Source organism: Pollicipes pollicipes, unplaced genomic scaffold (assembly GCF_011947565.3).
Source record: "Pollicipes pollicipes isolate AB1234 unplaced genomic scaffold, Ppol_2.1 Scaffold_4740;HRSCAF=5597_pilon_pilon_pilon, whole genome shotgun sequence".
NCBI lineage: Eukaryota > Metazoa > Arthropoda > Thecostraca > Pollicipedomorpha > Pollicipedidae > Pollicipes > Pollicipes pollicipes.
In genome coordinates this window covers 37,070,154-37,092,479 of record NW_023596545.1, presented here as the reverse complement: position 1 = coordinate 37,092,479, position 22,326 = coordinate 37,070,154, and the positions used below count along the sequence as shown (strand labels likewise).

General features: G+C 50.2%; 1 protein-coding gene across 1 annotated transcript; it reads left to right on the top strand.

The window, feature by feature from the left end:
- Positions 1-11,136: 11,136 nt before the first annotated feature.
- On the top strand, positions 11,137-14,559 carry LOC119099273 (splicing factor U2AF 50 kDa subunit). Its single transcript, XM_037222398.1, has 2 exons — positions 11,137-11,189; positions 12,613-14,559. Exon 2 carries the CDS (start codon positions 12,761-12,763, stop codon positions 14,075-14,077), a length of 1,317 nt encoding a protein of 438 aa, XP_037078293.1. The 5' UTR covers positions 11,137-11,189; positions 12,613-12,760; the 3' UTR covers positions 14,078-14,559.
- The last annotated feature ends 7,767 nt before the right edge of the window (positions 14,560-22,326 follow it).

The following is a 22,326-nucleotide window of genomic DNA, read 5'->3' as shown; positions in this document are numbered from 1 at the left end:
CATAAGCAATTAGGATTCAATGTGCCTTCCACATACTAAGCACATTTCAATGTGTGTAGCCGGCAAGTCGGTGGAGCCCAAGAAATGTTTGGTTTGGGTGAGCCGCCTCGTGCCGTACCGCGGCTGCGCCTCTCAGGTTCCACCCGCGCACACCCGGGGTGGGGCCGCGCTGACAACGTCATTTGACTTGCGCCAGCAGTCGCTGAACGGTACGGCCTGTTACACTGGACGCACGCGATCAGTACGTAACCGAACCAAGCACACCTGTTAAGCCTGCGCATGTTGATGTCGGATATGTTGATGGAGCGGATGCTTGCGCGTTCCTAGCGGCAGCTCAAGCGTTACTCAGCCGTTTGCGTTCACAGAGATAAAGTGGTAGATGTCTGAACTTCGCGACTGACGAATTGACACACACAGCGGTAGGGCACCCGGCCATCGAAGGGGTCATGTCTAGTCACATTATTGAAGCTGACTCTAAGAGCAAGCTCTGCATGCACGCACACTCCATTCCAGAATACACTCGCTTTTGCGAAAACCGTGTCACTTCGTGTTTCGGTGGCTTGTTTCGACTTGGTGTTTCAAGCGCGCTCATAGGGTGCATCTGAATGTCACCCATGACGTGCATATAATAAAACTGAATGCGAACCTACCCAGAACTCGAAAGGTCACGGCCACCAATTGTCGGTTGGTTTTGTGAACGGTCAGCTGGCCTCAAAGATGTGACAATCGGGCCAGATCGCCTCCTCTTGCGATGTTTCGTGTCGAGACCTTCCCAGGAGGTCCTGGCTATCACATGGCCTCCTGCAACCCCCCAATCATGGATTTGTGATTAGATTCGGCCTTAAAAGGCGCAGCTTGAGTGACGACGAAGTACGCTGCCAGTGCAGCGCAGAGTGATTTGCAAAGATTGTGAAGTGCCGTCCGTGTACTTGACCGCGAATGAGTACAGACACTCAGAAATAATACGTTGAGATTGTGCAGTCAATTTCGGGAGCCAGCATGCATTCAAGGCCGGCTGACAGCACAAGCTTTGTTGTGTCACCGCCAACAGCGCCGCGGGAGCAGCATTATGTTAACTTCTGCGCCATAGACTACGGCTCAAAATGCAACTCGCCAGGGGGCAGCTCGTCAGACAGTTAACCACGACACACCGCAGCAAACCCCAGTCCGTTGCAAAACATCGTCAGGCAACCTGCCATAACTGTATTTCATGCAGTTTCCTCACACACAGAGCAACTGCGATCGACACGTTTTATAATTAAACAAACAAAAAAAACATTTACCCAGCCGGTGCACGTCAGTGGTCTGCCTCGACTGCTCGCATTGCCAATCGACGCCCGCCGGATCACGCCAGGCCGAGCCAGTCCAGCGCGCCGTCCCCGCCGCCCCGATCCAGACGGCCGGGTCGGCCACCGGAGCCCGGGCGCTCAATTACCGGCCGGAAGTGAGTCGTTTCCGGTCGTGGCCGCTCTCGGCCGGTCGTCGCGTTCCCACGGGCCGCCGAAGCGAGACGCGGCGCCGCCGGGCCGGCGGTGGCCGCGATGGCCGGGCCGACGGCCGCGCCACGACCACGTGCCAGGCGGCGGCGGCCGAGCCCGGGCGCGGGCGGCGCTCTGGGCGACGCCGCCGGCCTGGAACACGCTAGAGGCGCGGCGACACTGGGCGCTGCGGCGTGAATTGAACAGCCGTCGCACGGTTGTTCGGTGACATTCCCGCCGGTTGCGATGGAAAGGAACCAGGCTGCAAACATGAATCCGCACGTTACTTTTGGGACCCGACACTTCCAACATCACGACCGGCTGCCAGCAGCGTGTTATCCGTGGCTCTCTCCCAGATGACGTGCGGGGGACAAGCCACGTCACCGCGTGACTTCACCCCCACCCCCTCGACAGCGCGAGCGAGGAGCGAGCACGAAACAACGGCAGACGCCGGCAGCTGGGCCCAAGCCGGCCGGGCCGGTAAACAGGCCGGTGCGCTGAGTCAGCCCAGGCGGCCGAAGCCGCCACCAGCTGCGACCTGACGGGGCGGTGCCGCGAGCGGCGCCGGCGGCAGCGAGCACCGGCCACGAGCCGCGCGAGCGCTCATGGAGACGGCTGGATAGGCATGGCGGGACAGGGGCGCAGACAAGGGAGAGGGGCGCCCCGGGGCCGTCATGCTATGTTAGCACCTGACAGTCAAGAAGCCAGCCTACACTTGGTCGTCTTACTAGCAATCCAGTGGGATCCATCGCCACCGAGTGTATATATCCAAGCGAGTCGAAGTTGGGATCCTCTTCGGTCCTCTTGCGATGAGTTTCCACTGAGGTCCGACCCCCCCCCCATCCAAAAATCCAGGCTGCGCCCCTGTGCTGGGGTGGTGATTGATACTTAAGGATCCATTCCCAGACAGGCTTAAATAAACGTTTGAACTAACAAGTTCGCAGCTTGGACGAGGTCCTATGCTAGATACACACACGATATCGTGTGGCATCTCGATAAACACTTGTATTATAGCACGGTTAAAATCATGTTTCAGACATATATGCAGGGATATAAATAAGCATCTGGGGGCGACAAATCCGACAACGCCGAAACATCTGCTGACTAGATCCGTAGCAACTCAGGCTTGGCATGTCCCACTGTCTCGAGATATCTCGAGATTCAACAGAGACTCTGCGACGGTTATTGCAGCACATCCGGTTATAAATCAAGAACACTTCCTACCCAACAGCGCAATCCTGCACGACTCGACGTGGCCACCCCCAGCCACGCCTCACTCGCGAGTCAGCAGAACCCACCCTTCATCAACGGTGGGACTCTCGGCCAAGCGACTCTTTCTCCCTCGCGCCCCTCCCAAGCCCCTCCCTCGCGCGCCATCAACCCTTCCCTGCAATCCCTTTCGACCCAGACGGCGCGCGGTCCCTCCGACGCTCCAGCCCAGCCCTATCCTCCCAAGAGGCACGCTCCCCGACCCGTATTTGGCCACACGGCCGGCAGCGCTCGCCGCCACAGGGCGCCCCCGCAAACAGCTGACCAGCGTGACGTCACGACCTAGCGGTGTCGCCCGGCGCCGCGCACGGGGGGCGGCCCACCCGACCGGGGGGCGTGCCGCGGCAGCGATTCGAGATCAGGGGGCACGGAGCCGACGCGCCCGGTGCACTCAGGCGGCACCAGGGTCACTCCAAGCGGCCAGGGTCTGCGATGGTCGATGGTCGGTCTCGGAACACTGATATGTGGATAAGGCGGATTGCTCCGATAAACAAGGGTCCAATGACGGGTCGGCTGGATAACTGAGCACGCGCGAACGCGAGCGTGACATTAAACGCGACAAGGCGTGCACTGGCATGGACGGATGCTCCGTACCAGGGTGTCCAGCACTATCCCCGGTGGGCGCGCCAAGTGCCTGCAGGGCTGCTCACTTCCGTCAAACGCGGACTCAAGGGACGGGGAACTCGATATCACCCAAAATTGACCGCCCGATTTTCAACTTACAGACTTCAGAATATTTTCCACAGAAAAACTAGCGCCCGTCAAAAAGTATTGAACTCTCAAGGTCATCATTCGAGGCCAAACGCGGACTCAAAGGACGGGGAACTCCATATCACCAAAAAACTACCGACTGATTTTCAACTCGCAAGTGTCAGAATATTCGTCACAGAAAGAACTAGCGTCCATCAGAAAATCCTGACATCTCAAGGTTCCCAGCCAGCGTTCCCAAACGAGGCCCACATGCGGTAAATGTCGGGCATCTAGGTTAATGTGGACGTGGGCTACAGGTGGGCCATTATCTGGGCTCCATTTGGGTCTCATATGGAGCGCCCACATCATACCATATTTTCAGATGCACTTGAGATGTCTGCGTTATGTACTGTCCCATCAGAATTAACCACATTAGTAGAAATAGTTCACAACGTGGAAATGCTTGCTTTGATGGGATCCATATGGGCCATACGTGGGCAGGCTGGGCTTGTGTCAACATGGGCCAGAGGTGGGCTGGTATCTAGGCTTAGTCTGGGGCCCAGATGGGCTACCCATATGCCACACACACAACAAAACTGTCACATACACAATGATGGCAGCCGTACTTGTTTTCCTGTCTTGAGGTTATAATGCATTGTGTATCATTATTGTACAACATCGGGCAGCTGCGTGTACTGGGGTTTGTATCGGCTGAACATGGGCAAGCTCGGGGCCCATGTCAACATGGACTACATGTGGGCCAGTCTTTGGGCGCCATCTGGGACCCAGGTGGGCTGTCCACATGCCTACCACCTTTGGCATCGATGTGCTAGGCCTGGTATTTTGTGCTCCTACGTTAGATTTTTCCATATTGTGTACAAATGAATGCATAATAAGAGAAAACATCACCGGTTGGGTTTCATATGGGATGTGTGTGGGCAAGCTGGGCACATACCAACAGGGGATGCTAGTGGGCTGGTGTCTGGATCCCACCTGGGACACAGGCGGCTGCCCACATGGGGCCATCTCGGTTATGTGCACTAATTGCTGTGCTGTATGCTTCCTGTTTAGGTTTTACCATGTCATGTACAAATATGAGGGACAGCTCGATTAGGTCTCTTCCGCATGGGCTGCGCGCAGGCAAGCTGGGCTCGCGTCGACACGATCTCTAGACGGGCTAGGGCCCAGTGGAAAGCTGTGTGGAGTGAGCGACACTGAGCACGCCCTTTCCCCTTTATGAATTTTGTGTGTGCATTACCATGCATGTAAGCTAAACGTGATGACAAATTCAGACAAGCACGTAAAATTGGGAGCATTAAACATGAATCTGTACGCGCCGCAACATAAATTTAAAGCACTGGGGGTGAGCTATGCGCCTCTTTGTCAACGAAATCTCAGCTGCCTGCGCCATTCTTAAGTCTCACATACCCTCATGCTCTAACACTAAGGGCTGGGGGTTGAGAACACATACCCTTCCCCCAATTTGGCTACAGTGGGTGCTGTTCCCCAGCATCGCTTGCAGAATGCTGTCTACGCGTCAAAATCGCCATGTGCAAAAAAAAGTGCATTTTAGGCCAGTCCGTCTCCCTGAAATACACTGTTTTGGCGTAATTTTAGCGGTATATTTCGGGGGCTTATGCCCTCTGGGACGACATGGACACCTTGTGACGGTGGCGGCTAGGACGAGGTGTTAGACCCCGCGTTCAGAGCTTTTAAGGACCGGCGGACGAAGTGATAAGAGTCAATGCGATTGGATTGAAGGTGACTGTATGAACCGACATATATGATTAATAGAGATTAGGCCAGATGCATGCTATAAATGCAAATAAGATGCCTTCAATCGCATTTCGCACGTTCATGTATGAACAATCATGTTCAGATCTTTTCCGGATGGCTTTTTGCCGGTATCTGTCATATGCACGTCGGGCGACGCTGTCGTCTGTTCCGGGGTCTAATAGGTGGCGCTTGCGTATCTTAAAGCCGATCTATGGAAAGCCAACTTGCGGCAGCGTGGTTTCGAGTTCTATAGATAGTGCAGTGATGCAAGACGCCTCTAGAAGTTTTAGCACGCCTGCAGGTTTTATCGCACAAGGTTGCATACTAAAATGACGTGCGCATACGTGTATAAAAGGCACAAAGTTCACGTGGCACGAGTGTGAGAAAAGGCTCGCAAACAATTATTTGCATGCGTCAAGTACGCATTCGAAAAATTCGTAGCGGCATACGCAATGCGTGTACGGTCCCCGGCATATAACGATCTTCAGTCAAGTTGGCGTAGTTATTCATACACTGCCGTGCTTGGTCCATCAGGCTAGAAATATTACGGTAAATCGGCATTTTATGGTCTACGTTGCCTGTTACACCGCCGTAGAACAAGCTAGTTAAATTTATAGCATGCACTACTTACTTATGTGGCATACGCAATCATCGTGTGCGCTTCATGACTTTCTGCGGCCGTCATTGTGGAAAATAGAAACTGCGGATTGCAGGTGTCACGTGCGACGCAGCGCGGGGGGGGGAGGAGGACAGGGGTGGCTGCTCTCTTCCTGCAGGCAATGACATCAAGAGCATGCTTTTCCCCTTTAATCATAACTTAGGAGACCCATGTACCTAAAACTAAAGACCCTGTACTTAAAACTAGCTACCTAAAGGTAACAAAAATCAGATCAAGGAGGCCCCGTACTTAAGACAGAGACTAATCAATCAGGCCCAGAATACATTTTGTACATAGAGAGCCCCAGAAGGCAGGCTCCTGTTCTGAGTCAGGAGGGACGGTATATTCAAGAGGCCCATTGCATGTACCAGATGGTCGCAGTCCGGGATCAGGGTGCCCTGCTTTGGAGTAACGAGTCCACTTGGCTAGATTTGGACGCCCCTTCGTGAATCGCAAACGTTCTGTTCTGCATAAGGAGACCTCTCCATGTATGAAAAGGTTTTGTCGGGAGCGGGAGGCCTTGTTTTACGAAAGTGAGACCCCTTGCTGGATGATAAGAAACTCTTCATGGTGCGCATTAGTTATAAATAACACAGGTAGCAATTTGATAAGATGGTACATGCCCTCGGTGGCCCTTCCCTTGCCTGTAGCACTGCCCAAAAGGTGCTATCTGAAGACACCCCATTTTGTCCAGGAGGCCCTTGGCAAATCCTGCCCCCAATTCAAAGTCAGTTTTGCCGTTCCTGGCGGGCGGGCATATGCTAAATACATCCAAGATTAACTTCTTTTCTTCGTCGACATTAAAACTATTGCAGCTTTAGACAGGCGCATAATTAAATTTTCCACAGAGGAAGAACTATTATTTTTTCCAAATCCTATGAATTCGGAGGCCACCCATCATCCATCTTAATTCTATTGGAGCAGGAACTCTAGGTTTGTTTTGAATTATCTTTAAAAAAATCCACTGTTTTTTCGTAAGTACCGATATTTTTCACGTTGCCAGGTTTTACGAGAAGGTGCAACAATTTGCATGTTGCTGCTTTGTATTGGCTTAGCACACGTCATTAGGCCGCTTCGCCAAACCACGCTACCTCCATAGTCAAATAACAAGCGTCCATAAAGCTCACACGCGCGAAGCCTCCCCGCGCCATCGGCGCGTAACGCGCCATTGTAGCATTGAACCACCCTTGCTGCACACACACGTGCTTGGTGGAGCACAGTCTTCAAGTTGAGTGAATATAGGCGGTGGCCTTTGGCAGCTTGGGGTGTAGCTGGCGGATTTAGCAAGAACGTTATATTCCGATGTCCCCATTGTGTTTTCGCTTAGATGCACCCCCGACGCGGAGGACGAGCCCACAGACGACAACGCAACGCAACAGATCCAGAAGAGATAGCAATACGCGATTAGATCATGGAAAACGTTCAGTCTCGTGCGTATTGCTTGAAAAGTAGCTTAGCAATGTTTGCAGTGGAGATGCTACCGTTTTGGTAGGTTGCCTCCATCTGTGGTGTCGTTCCTCCGAATTCGATGTAACAACATGTACATTATGGTGGACATAACTTTGCAAGTCTATAAGCAAATGTATAATGTTATGAGCTAGTTTTGAGGCCTGTTTCTGCCTAAGTACTTGGAAGCGTCATGCAGCATTGATTTGAACAAGCATTTCGACCACCGTCCTGTTACGGCACCCCTTATGCACCGCGTGCTTTCCACGCTCTTGCCTAAAACGATGCTGTTGAAGCCGTTTTTAAACTATCACTTTCGACAGTTCTTTGTCACTACCCCCTAAATGTGGAGATAGTTTTGCTGAACCGGTCAAGCCTTTGTATCAACTTTACTCAGACATCATCTAGCCAAGATATGTTAAATTTTTCTGGTCCTGGGTTGTGCGATTGGTGGGGGTCTTTACGGCCCTTCTGTTTTGCCGTTTCGAGATAACATAGAGCGAACCTGAAAGTACCAGTGGATAGATGTCAACAATGTTTCAAAATTGGTGATAACTAAAACCAGCAGTCCCAAGCTGGTCGGACGAAACTTACCTTATAACGTCATCCAATTTCGCACAATCTCTTTCCCGAAAAAGCAAATTCACGAGGAAGTATGAAGCAGCGGTGGATAACATCGATAACCCTGCCAATCAGCGATATGATGAACAGTAAAACTGACATACAGGCTACAGACAACTATCATCGTGCACATATCACACGGTTTTCGCTGTATTTGGGTAAACAGCATGCTGGTATGAGTGTAACCGCCGCCCTATGGCCGCATACTTGACGCACTACCGTCTGGCTTGGAGAGTTTGGCGGGGCGCACCCGCACCTCGTCTGTCAGGCTTGGCGTAACAGCTCGCACAACCCACGGCGTCATACTACGTGGCTCCTGGGGCCCCGCCCGGAAATGATTGTTTTCTGTCTCGAACAACCGAATTGTCTTTTTCCTCAGAAATCTTTGGTGGCATAGGTCGTTCGTGCCTGTACTCGTCTTCAGTGACCAACGACTTTTCTGAATAGGTGCGTGGGGCGATACAATGACGACAACATGGGCTCTACGGGGAAACGTGTGGTGTTTGGTTTCTGGTTGTGCTGAGTGCAGGGATAACTGAGCAGCGGTTTTTTCTGGAATGAACATATTAACGGAGATTTTGCTGCCTGAGTCAACGACGAAGTGGTACAGCTATGAGGGGTTAAATTAGGGCATGATGGGCTCTTTATATCAAATACAGTGACGTATCCAAGTGGTCGTGGAGCTTTATGACTACGAACACAATTTTGTATTAAAATATCATAGACACTAGCGTGGGCCTCGTCATGCTGAGCCAAACGGACGTAATTTAGTAAACAGACTAGTGGCAACAGGGGGAATGTGTTCGGTGCGCAGCTGAAACAGTTGTGTAAGGCACCGTGGCAAACCAGCATCAAAAGCTCGTCGATACGCTGGCATCATACCTAAACGCATTTAGACGGTTTCTTGATCCGTTCTCTGTGCGCAAGTAATCTCAGTGGGGATGGGACTCGCAAATCATGGCAGCCCCCGGTCTGAGGTAGGGATGAACCTGAGGTAGCAAGTCCAGGTGGGCCCTATTCGGTTGCCCGTCTTGGACCCATATGGGCCCCGGTTGTAAACGTTGGTTGGGCCCCATGTGTGCCCCAGTTAGGCCTCACATGGGCCCAACAAGGGCCACGCAATGGGACCCAGGTGCTTGCCCATGATATGCCCACATGGGAACGAAGTGGACAGCCCAGGTGGGCCCCATATGACCGTCCAACTGGGACCCACATGAGTCCCAACTGGGCATGCTGGTTGGGGTTACCCGTCAAGGTCAAACACGGACTCAAAGGATGGGGAACTCAACATCACCCAAAAATTGCCGCCCGATTTTCAACTTACAAACATAAGAGTATTCACCACATAAAAAACTAGCCTCCGTCAAAAGATCCTGACCTCTCAAGGCTATCCTTCAAGGTCAAACGCGGACTCAAAGGACGGGGAAATCCATATCACTTTAAAGTTACCGCCCGATTTTCAGCTTACAAGCATCAGAGCATTCACTCAAGAAAATCCTAACGTCCCTCAAAAAGAGCTGACCGCTCAAGGTCATCCTTCAAAGCCAAACGCGGACTCAAAGGTGGGGAACTCCATATCAACCAAAATTACCGGCCCATTTTAAACTTCAACTGTCAAAACATTCACAAGAAGATCTAGCGTCAATGAAAATAGCCTGACCATTCAAGGTCACTCTTCAAGGTCAAAAGCGGAGTCAAAGGACGGAGAACTTCATATCACCAAAAATTACCGGCCGATATTCAACTTGCAAATGCCAGAATATTCACCACAGATAGAACAAGAGTCCGTGAAAACGTTCTGACCCCTCAAGGTCATTTTTCAAGGTCAAACGGAGACTAAAATTACGTGGAACTCCATATCACCCAAAAATTACCGGCCGATTTGAAACCTGCCGCTGTCAGAATAGTCACCACAAAAAGCTGGCGTCCGTGAAAAGGTCCTGACCTCTCAATGTCATTTTTCAAGGCCATTGTTTAAGGTCAAACGCGGGCGCAAAGGACGGGGAACTCTATACCACCACAAAAATTACCGGCTGATTTAAACTCGTAGGCATCAGAATATTCACACAAATAAGAATAAAATAGAGTAAAATAAAATCATCAGAACATTCATCTCAAAAACCTTGCAGGAATATTAGAATATTGACTTTGAAGGGTGACATTGGAAGTTCAGGAATTTCTGACGGACGCTGGTGATTTCTGTGATGAGTAGTCTGATGTTTGTAAGTTGAAAATCAGTCGGTATTTTTTTAGTGATATCGAGTTCTCCGTCCTTTAAGTCGTGTTTAATCTTAAAGAGTGACCTTGAGAGTTGAGAACGTTTTGACGGATGCTATTTTTTTGTGGTGAATATTCTGACATTTGCAAAGTGAATATCGGCCGGTAATTTTTGGGTGATATCGAGTTCCCCGTCCTTTTAGCCCACGTCGTTTGACCTTGAAGGACGACCTTGAGATGGCAGGACGCCAGCTCTTGAGATTTTGAATATTTTGAGTTTTCAAATCAGCCAGTAATATATCAAGTTTCCCGCCCTTTGATTCAGCTCTTGACCTTGAAGGTCACATGATGTTGCAAAATATGGGTATTTTTGGTGCTCTCATGCCACAATTGTCCTTCAGATCATGTCCAGAGCAATTGGAACTCGTCGCTGAATAAATCGCTGACTAAATCGCTAACTTCGCGGACATAATGAGCGAGGAGGGCGAGGGTGGGCACGGTCCTAAAAGCCCCACACTTTGGCCACGCCATTGATGCTGTGGTATGAAATCAGTATACAAGGACAGTCTCAAGGCACGCAGGTCGCTTTTGGTACACCGACGACCATTTCAGGCAGCGTATATCAAATAAATTGATGTGTAGTGACCTTTCATGGTATGGACATGCTGGACATTTTTACAATGAACCCGGCTTAGAATCATCGTGTCTTCTGTGAACAAAGCACTATGCAACGTCCCAGAAAGCAGAATTTTCCGACTCCATGTTAATGAGCAGTCAGGGTCACCTGACCTGTAGGGCCATCGCGCAAAATTAATCATTAAAGAAGGTCACGGAATATCTAGATGTGAGTCACGCTGTGTACCAAAGCGTCACAAAATATGGCAATACGCAGACAATATGCCCCCGGTAAATATAGCAGACAGCAGTACTTTAGGGAATTAAGCCGCATAACAAATCAATCATTCTTGGGAACTTGCTCCACGTTTGGCGCGCTTGGCGTGTGTTGCCGCCGGTGCGTGTTGTGGGTGGGTTGGGTAAGTTCTGTGTGTTATGGAGTGATGTTGAGCGGTAACATTTTTGGTTTGAATTTCGGCTATAAGTGCCGTCCTTTAACTTGATATCCTGGTAAGAGGCTGCTTAGAGGACCGGACGTCGTGAAAAGATGCGCCGGGATTTGCCTCATTTATTCCTGTCTGCTTCAAGCTTTATGAAAACGTGTGTTAGGGGATGTATCTAGTATAGGCGTGTGCTGCCTAACGTTGTCATTAATGTCGTCGTGACTATGCTTGTAGTGATGCATGTAAAAGTCGTTAATACCCAAGTCTTTAAAGATGATGGTGTGTTGATCTTTCTTAGTTTCTCCATGCAAAATGTAAATGCTTAGTAAGACTTGAAACATTGATGCCTCTTTGCTGAGTTATAAGTTGAAACACTCCTCACTTTTGCTGCACTGGGAATATTTATATGCGACCTGCCAAGGAGGATTTGGTTTCACTGCTCTTGATAATTGTCTCAAATTGCTATCAATCAGATTCAAGTAAGGTGGTACATTACAAAACATTCTGTGGCATTTTGTATGCATGTACAAGTGGTTTCATTTTTAACCCTCAGCCTACAGAAGTACATGAAGGTTGTGGGGGTCCATAGTTGGTTGAAAATGATTGGAGAAAGCCTATGATCATGTGCCACTTTCACAAAAATCACATATTTTCCATTGTTTTCAGTGTGGTAATGCCACACATTGTCTGTTTTGTGTCTTGTAACAGTGAGAAGGGCTCAAATTTATTCTTCCCACTGGCTTCTTGGATTTTGGTCTTGTCATTTATATTTGGCATCTTTAATCTTTTCAGGTGGAGTTGCAACTGACCTTCCACAGCCTATTGCAGTCTCCAGCATCCTTACCTCCTGTGCCTGGATTAATGTGTGATAAAATATGGCTTCTGTAATGCTGGATTGACATTGACAGGAGCAGATGTATTTGTGATCATTGTGAGTGAGTGTGGTATGGTGTTTTCAAACAAATATATTTTTATAATATGTACATTTTTGTGATGATTGCAAAGTGTAGTAGCATCACTGCTACCAAATTTATATTGTGGTATTCCCTTTTGATAGCCAGCATAAGTTTCCATTTTCCCTGCTTTGTTGTGAATATCATGTTCCGAGTGGTTCTATTAAGTTTATTGGAAGGTGTCATCAGATTCTTTTCTGAAAGTTTATTGCTTTGTAAGTTTCTGTCTTGAGCTTACTGTTAGTTCACCATATCAAAATAAACCATCTGATTTAGGTATGAGCAAATACAATCCCTTTTGACTTAACCAAATTAGCTGCAGTACTTGTCAACATATGGCATTGTGTGCCATGGATGGGCCTAAGGTTGGCTCCCTGACATGTCAGACAACATGCTCTGACATGTTTCAACAGTGTTTGGAAAGGTTGTCTGGGTTTCTCCTCTAGGTGTAGCAGCAGCTGTGTCGGAGGCGCACGGATCCACAGGCATTAGCAGCAGCGACAGGGTGGCGCGGTCCGCCACGTCCACAGGCGTTTCAGCGCCGGCGACGCAGCAGTTCCCACTTAGGTGACAGGTCAGTGTGAGCAGCCAGCCATGGGCGAGGACCGCGACCGAGACAGAGACCGCGACCGCGACCGGGATCGGGACCGCGACCGGGACCGGCGCAAGCGTAGCCGCTCGCGGGACAAGGACCGGCGGCACCGCTCGCGCTCGCGCGACAGGAAGCGCGACCGTTCACGCTCTCGCGATCGCGGAGACCGCGGCGGGGTGACGAAGCTGACGCGAAAGAAGCCAAGCAAGTACTGGGACATCCCGCCACCGGGCTTCGAACACATTACGCCGCTGCAGTACAAGGCGATGCAGGCGGCCGGCCAGATCCCGACCAACCCCGTGCCAGAGTCGTTGGCAGGCGGTACGCCCGTAGTGGGTTCGGCCATCACGCGTCAGGCGCGTCGCCTCTACGTCGGCAACATCCCCTTCGGTGTCACCGAGGAGGAGATGATGGAGTTCTTCAACCAGCAGATGCACCTCAGCGGGCTCGCCCAGGCGGCCGGCAACCCCGTGCTTGCATGCCAGATCAACCTAGACAAAAACTTTGCCTTCCTCGAGTTCCGCTCCATCGACGAGTGCACGCAGGCGGTAGCGTTTGACGGCATTAACCTGAAGGGCCAGAGTCTGAAGATCCGGCGGCCGCACGACTACCAGCCGATGCCGGGCATCACCGACGGGCCGGCCTCCTCCGTGCCCGGCGTCGTCGGCGTCGTCTCGACCGTCGTGCCCGACTCGCCCAACAAGATCTTCGTCGGCGGCCTGCCCAGCTACCTGACCGAAGACCAGGTGAAGGAGCTGCTCATGTCGTTCGGCCAGCTGCGCGCCTTCAACCTCGTCAAGGACTCGGCCACCGGCCTCAGCAAGGGCTTCGCCTTCTGCGAGTACGTGGACACGTCGTTGACAGAGCAGGCGATCCAGGGTCTGAACGGTATGCAGCTGGGTGACAAGAAGCTGATCGTGCAGCGCGCCAACGTCGGCTCCAAGAACTCGGGCATGATGGCGCCGGTGCAGATTCAGGTGCCGGGCCTGCAGCTGACGAGCGGCGCCGGGCCCGCCACTGAGGTGCTCTGCCTGCTCAACATGGTCACGCCCGACGAGCTCCGCGACGACGAGGAGTACGAGGACATCGTCGAGGACATCAAGATGGAGTGCAACAAGTACGGCGTCGTCAAGAGCATCGAGATCCCGCGGCCCATCGACGGTGTCGAGGTGCCCGGCCTCGGCAAGGTGTTCGTCGAGTTTAACTCAGTGATGGACTGTCAGAAGGCGCAGCAGCACTTGACGGGCCGGAAGTTCGCCAGCCGCGTCGTCGTCACGTCGTACGTCGACCCGGACCGCTACCACCGGCGTGACTTCTGAGTGGCCTGACGCGCCCCGCTGCCGGCCGGCGGGGGTGTCGCCTCGTGAAGCCTGTCGCTCGTCCAGGCGTCGCCGCGGAAATAATCTCCCAGTGTGGCTGTCCCGCGTGCACTTACCGACCGCGCGCACCCCGCGTCGGCTGCGCCAGGACGCGCCGCCGACCCCAGCCGCTCGGCGTACGGCGGTGTTTGGGTCGAGAGCGAGGCCCGTAGCTATCTCATCGTGAGATGCGTAGCCGTCTCGTACGCGTGGCCGTCTTAGCTGTTGCTGTCAGCTCGCAGCTGCGCATGCTTTCAGATGCAAAAGCATTAACGCGATGCAGTTCATAATGATGTTGGAAAGGATCAGGCGCGGCTGCATCTGTCATGTTCATTGTCTGCCCTGATGCGCGGCGTCAGCCGCGTCTTTCGTCTTGCCCCGCACGTAACCATGCATCCCTCTTCATACGGCGAGACGTAGCGAATAAATATATCATCGGAAGACGTTTTCAGGTGTAAAGGCGTGCTACGTTTTTACTATGCACCACTCGTTTTCAGATTGTCTCCACGTCTTCGGCCCACACAGGTTTGTAATGTACATCACCGTCCGAACGTTGTTCTGGCACTCCGGCACTGGTTAAACACCGATCTGTTGTGAGCTGACTTCGGGTGGACTGAAACTGATAAAACAGATGCCTGAAGAAGGATTGGTTTTGAAGCCTCGGGCTGTCATTGAATCATGAGTTATGAGTCAAATCTTGAACCGTCAGTCAATCGTACGAGGATTAGCCGCGGAGGGTGCGTAGTCGGCGGTGGACAGGCCCAGGAATTGCTGAAATATGTACGCGCACAGATTCCAGCCGGCATATGGATTTCATAAACCCTCGCGTTGCCCGTTCAGCGCGACTGCAAATATCTGGAAGCGCCGAAGTGATCGCTTACGTTGTATTTTTTGCTGTTTTTATTGGTACGTACGATCAAAACGTGGACTCGCAATCTCTAATGTTGCGGGAAAGCCGCTGGTAGTAGACACATGCTGTGATAGGTGCACATGTCTCGACAATCTGATGGCCACCAGTCGCGTCATGATAAGCGAACCGAATTGATGAAGCTACGCTACCGTTTGAAATTATTTATAGCCGAGTGTGGAGAGTGATAGCGCGTGAGAAGAGACTGCTGCATAGCCGTCAAACGAACCCAAGCATCCGGCCTGTCCGCAGGCAGCATTTTGGTTGATTGTAGGCTATGACCATCACATGGCATATTGTCGTAAGTGCAGCGAGCGCTTCAAACACACATGCGTGAACTCATCTCTACAGCGTGTCAGCACTTGCTGTGATGGGGACATACTTCGAGAAAATATGTGGGGGTACCCAGTGACGTCGCAGTTGAACTGCAGCGTCAGTATCAGTACATTGGAAGTCGCTCACAACAGTGGCTATCACGGCCTCGGGTCATACAGGTGCAGTATGAAAAAGCACAAAAGGTGCGCAAAAATGACACAAACAAGGATCAAATATAAAACAGGCGTGTGGATGCGCTGGGCGAGAGCATGGCACGGATAATTACGATTGATCCATAGAGAAGCGTGTAACCGTGGGCGGGTGAAAGCGCTACAAGAAAACAAACGACGTTGAAACGTGGGGCAACCTTCCGCTACCGCCTTGGTTTGATATTTTATATAACCGTGGTACGGCGTCTTAAAGCGAGTGTTTCTGACTTCAGATTCTTTTGTTTGTGAACTTGGCGAACGCTAACTCGTGCAAACGATTCCGCACAGCCTATTCAGAGACCATCCGCGCATGCATAAGGTCCTCGACACGTTCCGCGGTTACCGCCATCTCAATGGCCATATAGTGCTCCAGGCCAAGAAAAATGTCATCGAGGTATTCGTGTCTGGCGGGCGTCATCATCATCTGTAACATCCGTGGACATCAATAAGCCTACAACCAGGTCAGTGCGTAGGGGTAAGGGTCGAACACGATTGGTTTCATTCCTTCCATAAGGGTCCCTTCGGTCAGTAATGACCATTTCAGTGCTGTGGGGTGAGGGAGCATGGATAACGGTTGGGCAGGACCACATGCACCTGGGTAGCGATCCGGACCAGTCGCCAGCAATCACGCGTCATGCTGCGTGAGTTGTTCAGTGCATTGGCGAGGAACATTATTCACATAGATTAGACTGCAGTATTAACCTTATTCCCCAGATAAAAGTAAGGAGAACAGAGATATAGTTAAATTGATGTTTCGGTAGCATGCCTTGTCGAAACAACAGACGTTTTCTGGCACTATTTCGATAAGGGCCTGTTGCTGAAATATGAGCCGAACTATATCTCCATTCTCCTGGCTTTTCTCCAAGGAAAAAGGCTAACGCTTCTGTTTTATCATGTCATGGTATTTCCAGGACCGTGGTACTAATTATGGCGAAAATGAGAATTGTAGCGAATAACGAATCGAACGACTTCAGAATAGCGCCGTGACTGAGTGTGAATATAAGTAAAGGATATGGAGTCACAGACTAGTATGTAAAGAGACCGCGAGAAAGGGCCAGAACTAGCGCACATACGAAATTTGGGCTTTGCAAACACGCCCCAGCAAACGAGCCATCGCTCGGCGAGCTGAAACACTAGCGTGCTCTAGCGGCACTTGAAGTGGGCCGGTCCGCAACAGTCGCAAATCTGGTACGACTCGTCCGTCAGTGGCTTTAAAAGTCACCTGAATATTCCATGACGCAGTGAAACGATGACGTATTGACGAGCGTATTTGTAAATAGTAAAGTTTGTTGTCTAGAGCGGTCTGTCGTACTAAAACTATACCGTTAGTTACAAGTGCGCTTATTTTATCACATCTGGCACATGTCTCAGTAATGGACAGAGGACGGGCACTCCATGCTCGAAGAACGAAAACTAACTGATAAGCTGGCGGCGTATGGGCATTTTGCCCTTGAATTAGGCACTTTCCAAGCCACCCGCGGCGATAACGACATTTTAAGAAGATCTTAAGACCACATGTGCCGTCACGATTCAAGCAAAAAAAAAAAACGCCGTTCGCGGGGACGAAGTCCCACCTCATTTGGAGAGGGGTTTGGGCCCCCAGCGTTGAGGGAAGTTTGGGAAGGCTTGTTCGGTGTGATTGCGGACAGGAACGCAAGCAGTGTTGGTAAGAGGGGAAGGGGGGGGGGGGGTCAAGAGTTGATAGAGGGATCCCTGATAGTGAAAGCCTTCCCCCCAGATAAATTGGACGTGGCCAACTTGATTTTGTAAGTTATGGCCTCTTCGTTTTTGTTGTTGTTTTTTCCGTCATTAACTGGAGCTTACGCTGAATGCTACCGGACCATGCAGTTGCGTTTGCGCTCTGAAGTTAATAAACTGACAGAAGTGGGAGTTCAATGTCACCAAGGTATAAACCTCAACGCCATTCATTTTACAATGGCTCAATGGCCTCAACAGCACTGGAAGTAATAGCTCTAAAAAGGTTTTACTAGAATGTGTACGGGTTCCACGGAGACTCCGCTAATCAAAATGGGGTCCAACATTTGCATTGACATGGTCGATCCATGTTTGTCTGGAAATGCTCAACCTTCTCTCAAAACCGTTAAGTGAAAAAGCATGCTGCATAGTGGGGAACATGAGCGTGCTCAAGTCTTGCAAACAAATCCTCGACGCCCGGCGTTGCAGTCTTCGTATGCCTCACGGCGTCGGCCTCGCACCTATTACCAGGCGGCGGTCAGCGGGCGGAAGAAAATGAAGTTTCATGACAGAAGGACCTTTGAGTGCACTTAAACATCAATCCGTGCATTTGGAAGGAAACCCTGGCATACGCTTCATCTGGTGGTGGGGCTGGAAGAGTAAAAAGGGTAGCCTATTCTTAATGTTGCTGTGACACGATTACGAGGGAGCGGGCTCAAAACTTGTTGATGGGATACGTTTCCTTATTCAATCCTGCAAAAGTATGAACGTCCTAGGCGAAACACGGCACGATCCCTTCATGCTTTACCTTATTGCTATTCAATTTGTTGAACACTAGTGATAATGATAGAGGTTATACATCTCACCGACTGTCAGGGCCATTTGGAGACGGATGTCTTCATGAGACGTGATTTGGAGCGCTGTGGTGGCGTGGCAGGGTCTACCAATATATGCCACATGTAACGAGCTAACACTTAGTTTTTGCCTGGCAAGGGGTCGGTGAGTAAAGCACTACAGGGTTCCTTATCGGTCCCAGTCAGGGCTAAAGAGCTCTAGCGCGGTCCGTGGTCAATGGTCCTGTCCCAGGGCGGACTGTCTACTGACTGTCATTCTGGCGACATGGGGGCGGGTTCCTTGGTCAATCCGGGGGCCTTTAGAAGGAAACGTCATACGTTGATATCCTCCCTGACACGGGAGGCCCTCCATGGACGCAGGGGCCCTTGACGCAGATCCCTATCGCCGTAGGGTTCAATTTTTTCGGACACCGGTTTGGCTAACGGGCCCGTCTGAAATGTGGTGGGGGCCCTCATTCGGAACTGGGGCTCCTGGTTGACCCAGAGCCCTTCCGTTATCTTATTGTGGTCTCTTATGGTAAGTTCCCATTTCCTTTCATTTTCAAGGATGTCCACACAACGTACGAGGTCCTCTCGGTATTGGAAGTCGGCCCCTGTCCCCGTCCAGCAAAGGTCCCCCGGCCGACTCCCGGCCCCTTGCCGGCACAGGGGCCTCGTAATATTTCAGGGGCCCCGACCTCGTGCCTGCTTGGGAAATGGGCCATGAGCTTTCGACCGACACTGAGCCGACTCTTCGGTATCGGCTTCTTATCTTTCGCCTTTTTGCAGTTCGCCGTTTAGCTGATCCGACTTTTGACAGGTCGGCTTACATGCATGTCGCCACTTCGCAGCCGCCATTTAACGGTCGATCAAAAGGCATTCGCCAAAATGAGATTTTCTACTCTGTCCTAGACCGTGTGCTTCGTATAGTACGTGAGAGCATGATCTGCAGTTTCCATTGTTAGGCACACACTCGGTACGTGCGGACGAAAATGTTTGTGTTTCGCATAATCATTTATTGCCACGAAAACACCAAACGAAACGAAAAAAGCCTTTTAAAATGCCACAAACGTGTAGCGCCGCGAACACGTCCGGCACAAAATTCTACGTGATGGCATATAGAGCAGAAACATTCTTGGTGCGATGCGTTGCTAATTTTACACAACGCTTGGCGTTGAAACGCACGATAGATAACTTTGCTCTTGCTGAAGTTCGTAACTTCACAAAACACGCTGCCTTTTTAAAGGCTTTGCAATTGACTTACTTTTGCGCTCCAATGCCGGCTTTGACAACTTCATTGACGGTCAAACATGAAAGATCGATGAACAGAATATAAAGACATGATGTCGTGGATCTTTACAAAAAAACTTCATACTTATTCGACATCCATATGAATTCCGAGAAATGAAGTTATGATTCCTCAATCCAGCTGGTGCTGCACAAATGCACGTAGTCGTGAAATTATTATTTTTACCAATGTCCTAGTCACAAAGATCCACGGGACGACGTCACACATCATTTTTTAATTTCCACCAGAACATGATTAGGCACCAGGCCTAAAAATGTCACGAGGAGGATGAAAGCATATTTTTCTTGTTGAGTTCTGCAAGGCCACTGGCAAAAATTTGCATACGAATGCTTCACGGCCCCTGACGATTTCAGAAATGTATGCTGCTGCTGACTCCTTTCATTTGCAGGTATCCCACCACAACGCTCATATCTGCTCTCTCCAGGGCCAGCGCGCTACCAGACCTTCCTCAGACGGGACTAAGCTGCACGCTTTATTGTCTGGTTCACAAAGTGCCAGCATCGGCGAAGAGATGGACCCCGCACAACATGTCCACGATATTTGATTATAAGATATTTGCATTTGACGCGTGGAGCAAAGGCATTTAAGAACGTTCCTGAACTATGTTGATGAAAAGTAATAGCGAACATTGTCCCAACACTGTTACATTGTGCGAAAATACGTACAGAGACTTGAACCATTTGTTTACGCGTCAAAAATTCGCCTGGTCACACGACTGCGATTTCTTGCGTGGCGCTGGAACGACAAATCGGCCCTCAGCAGGGGAAAAAATATACGCTTATGCGTCACATATCCACAAGCGCATCAAGTTTTCCCGAACTGCTGGCGATTAGCAGCGCAAACGTTGCAATGGCGCCTGGATCACGCATGGCCGCAGAGTACAATATGGCAGATGCGCGGCTTCTAAAAGGGATGGCCCATTGGCAATTCCTTGACACAAATGTACACCCTCTCTGAACGCGTCATGCTCCGTGACATTGGACAGGCTCGCTTCTTTTGTTTCAGGGGTGTTCCACATCTGAGGTTCTGAACTGAAACAAACAGTTTGTAAATCATTTGATGCAACTCTCAGCCATGCCGTTTTAAGCCTTCAAACCGTCTTGTTTTTTTTTGTTTTGTTTTTTTAGCATGACGCGCGCGCGAACTTGCACAGACTATTTGGCACAGTCTATCTGGAGACCATTCAGACATAGAAAGAAGCATATCATATTTTTGCGAGTCAGAGAAACGTCATGCGAATACCGCCACCTCAATACGTAGCGCTGATGATCAGGGAGAAGTGTGAGCATTGAATTGTTTGTGTCTGGCGTACGTCAGCATCTGGCGTACGTCAGCAAGATTCGTGGTATCAACGGACAGAATGTCACCCACGACCATTAAATGTGTTGAATGTGAGCTTCGAACACAAATCACGTTTTATGCACATAGGACGGAAATTGGGGCGGTGTGCTAATCACCAGGGAAAAAGGCTGGGAATTGAATAAATAAAATGATAGCGCCGTAATCGAGCACTTGAAAGCAAGTAAGGCATACCAAACTAGGGGCGGACAAACACACAGGAACACCACGGACAAAGGCTAAAACACACGCACATGCGGCATTCGGGTTCAGCAAACACGCACCAGCTAACAAGCCAGCTTCGGCGAGGTGAAGTATCACGAGTGGTTCAGTCCGCCCGCTACAGCAGGAACTCTACTCGGCCAGTCTGGCAGCGACTATGACGGCATAAAAACTTTCCATGACGTTAAAACCACGTATTGAGGGGCACGTTTACTAAACGGTCAAATTCTGTTGTCTTCAGCAGTCTTTCGCATTTAAAAGCACGCTAGTGGTCACAGGTGAGTTTATTTCACCACAGGGCATGCTTCCCTCAGTATCTTCCAATGTGAAACATTTCCTTGATTCGTGTACCCGACCGATGTCTGCAATACGCAAATCATTTTGACCAGGTGTCGGATTAAAAACAACAACAGCAGTACAATGCCATTAATGTGGCCATCTCTCTTCCCGTGTGGTTACAAGTATACTGGCAGCAGTCACTCCAGTACAGATATCTGGAGGTTTGGGCATTCGTTCCCTGCGATGCGCAAGGACACGGTTTTCATGCCGCGCTGGCGGCTGGGTGGGAATTCACTTCATGCGCTACACCCTCAAGGGTTAAATGCCCTGAAACGGACAAATAAGAACAATGCAGTAAAGCCAAAACAGGCTGTCTCAGGATCACATAGGACGTACTACAAAATCGATTAGATCATAAGGTCTATTTTGTCGCCAGCTTGGTTGCAGGTTGGTTTATTCTCAACAAATGCTGAGCAAATCGGGGTTTCCATAGTGATAGGCACAGACTTTTACGTGGTTTCTACGTCACTGTTACGCATTAAGTGAAGTTGCTGTCGTAAGTAGAAGCCTGAACACTTAATGTGTTATATTTTCAAGAATGCTGGATATGCAGTCTGAAGAGGATAAGTCATACCAAGGCATGCAAATGCACAGCTCAACTGAAACACAAAATGATGAACTCCACTCAACTTGCATGGCTACATTCTGTCAGATATACCAGGGGTGCATTCGCAACGCATCAAGACTATTCAATTTTAAGTGACGTCAAGTAGAACCTTTGCCGGAAGTATGCGCAGCGCGATGTGTTCTGTATTCATTTTCTTGCTACGAAGACAATAATAGGTGTACTTGGTTACGTGATAACTACGCATATGACAAACTAGCATCTATACTCGCACGTACTTTGCGTGCCCTCACAACGGAAACCGCAAATTATAATACTATTTGTAGCGTAGAACACACGTTTTCTTCATGTGCCCAATCAATTATCAGGACGGACGAAGTCAGCTGTCAGTCCTGGAACGCAAATTAAATACCTTAATTGCACGCAAAATAACCTGTTCATAAATGCAGCTCTTATTTTGATCTCGCTCCGCTCAAGT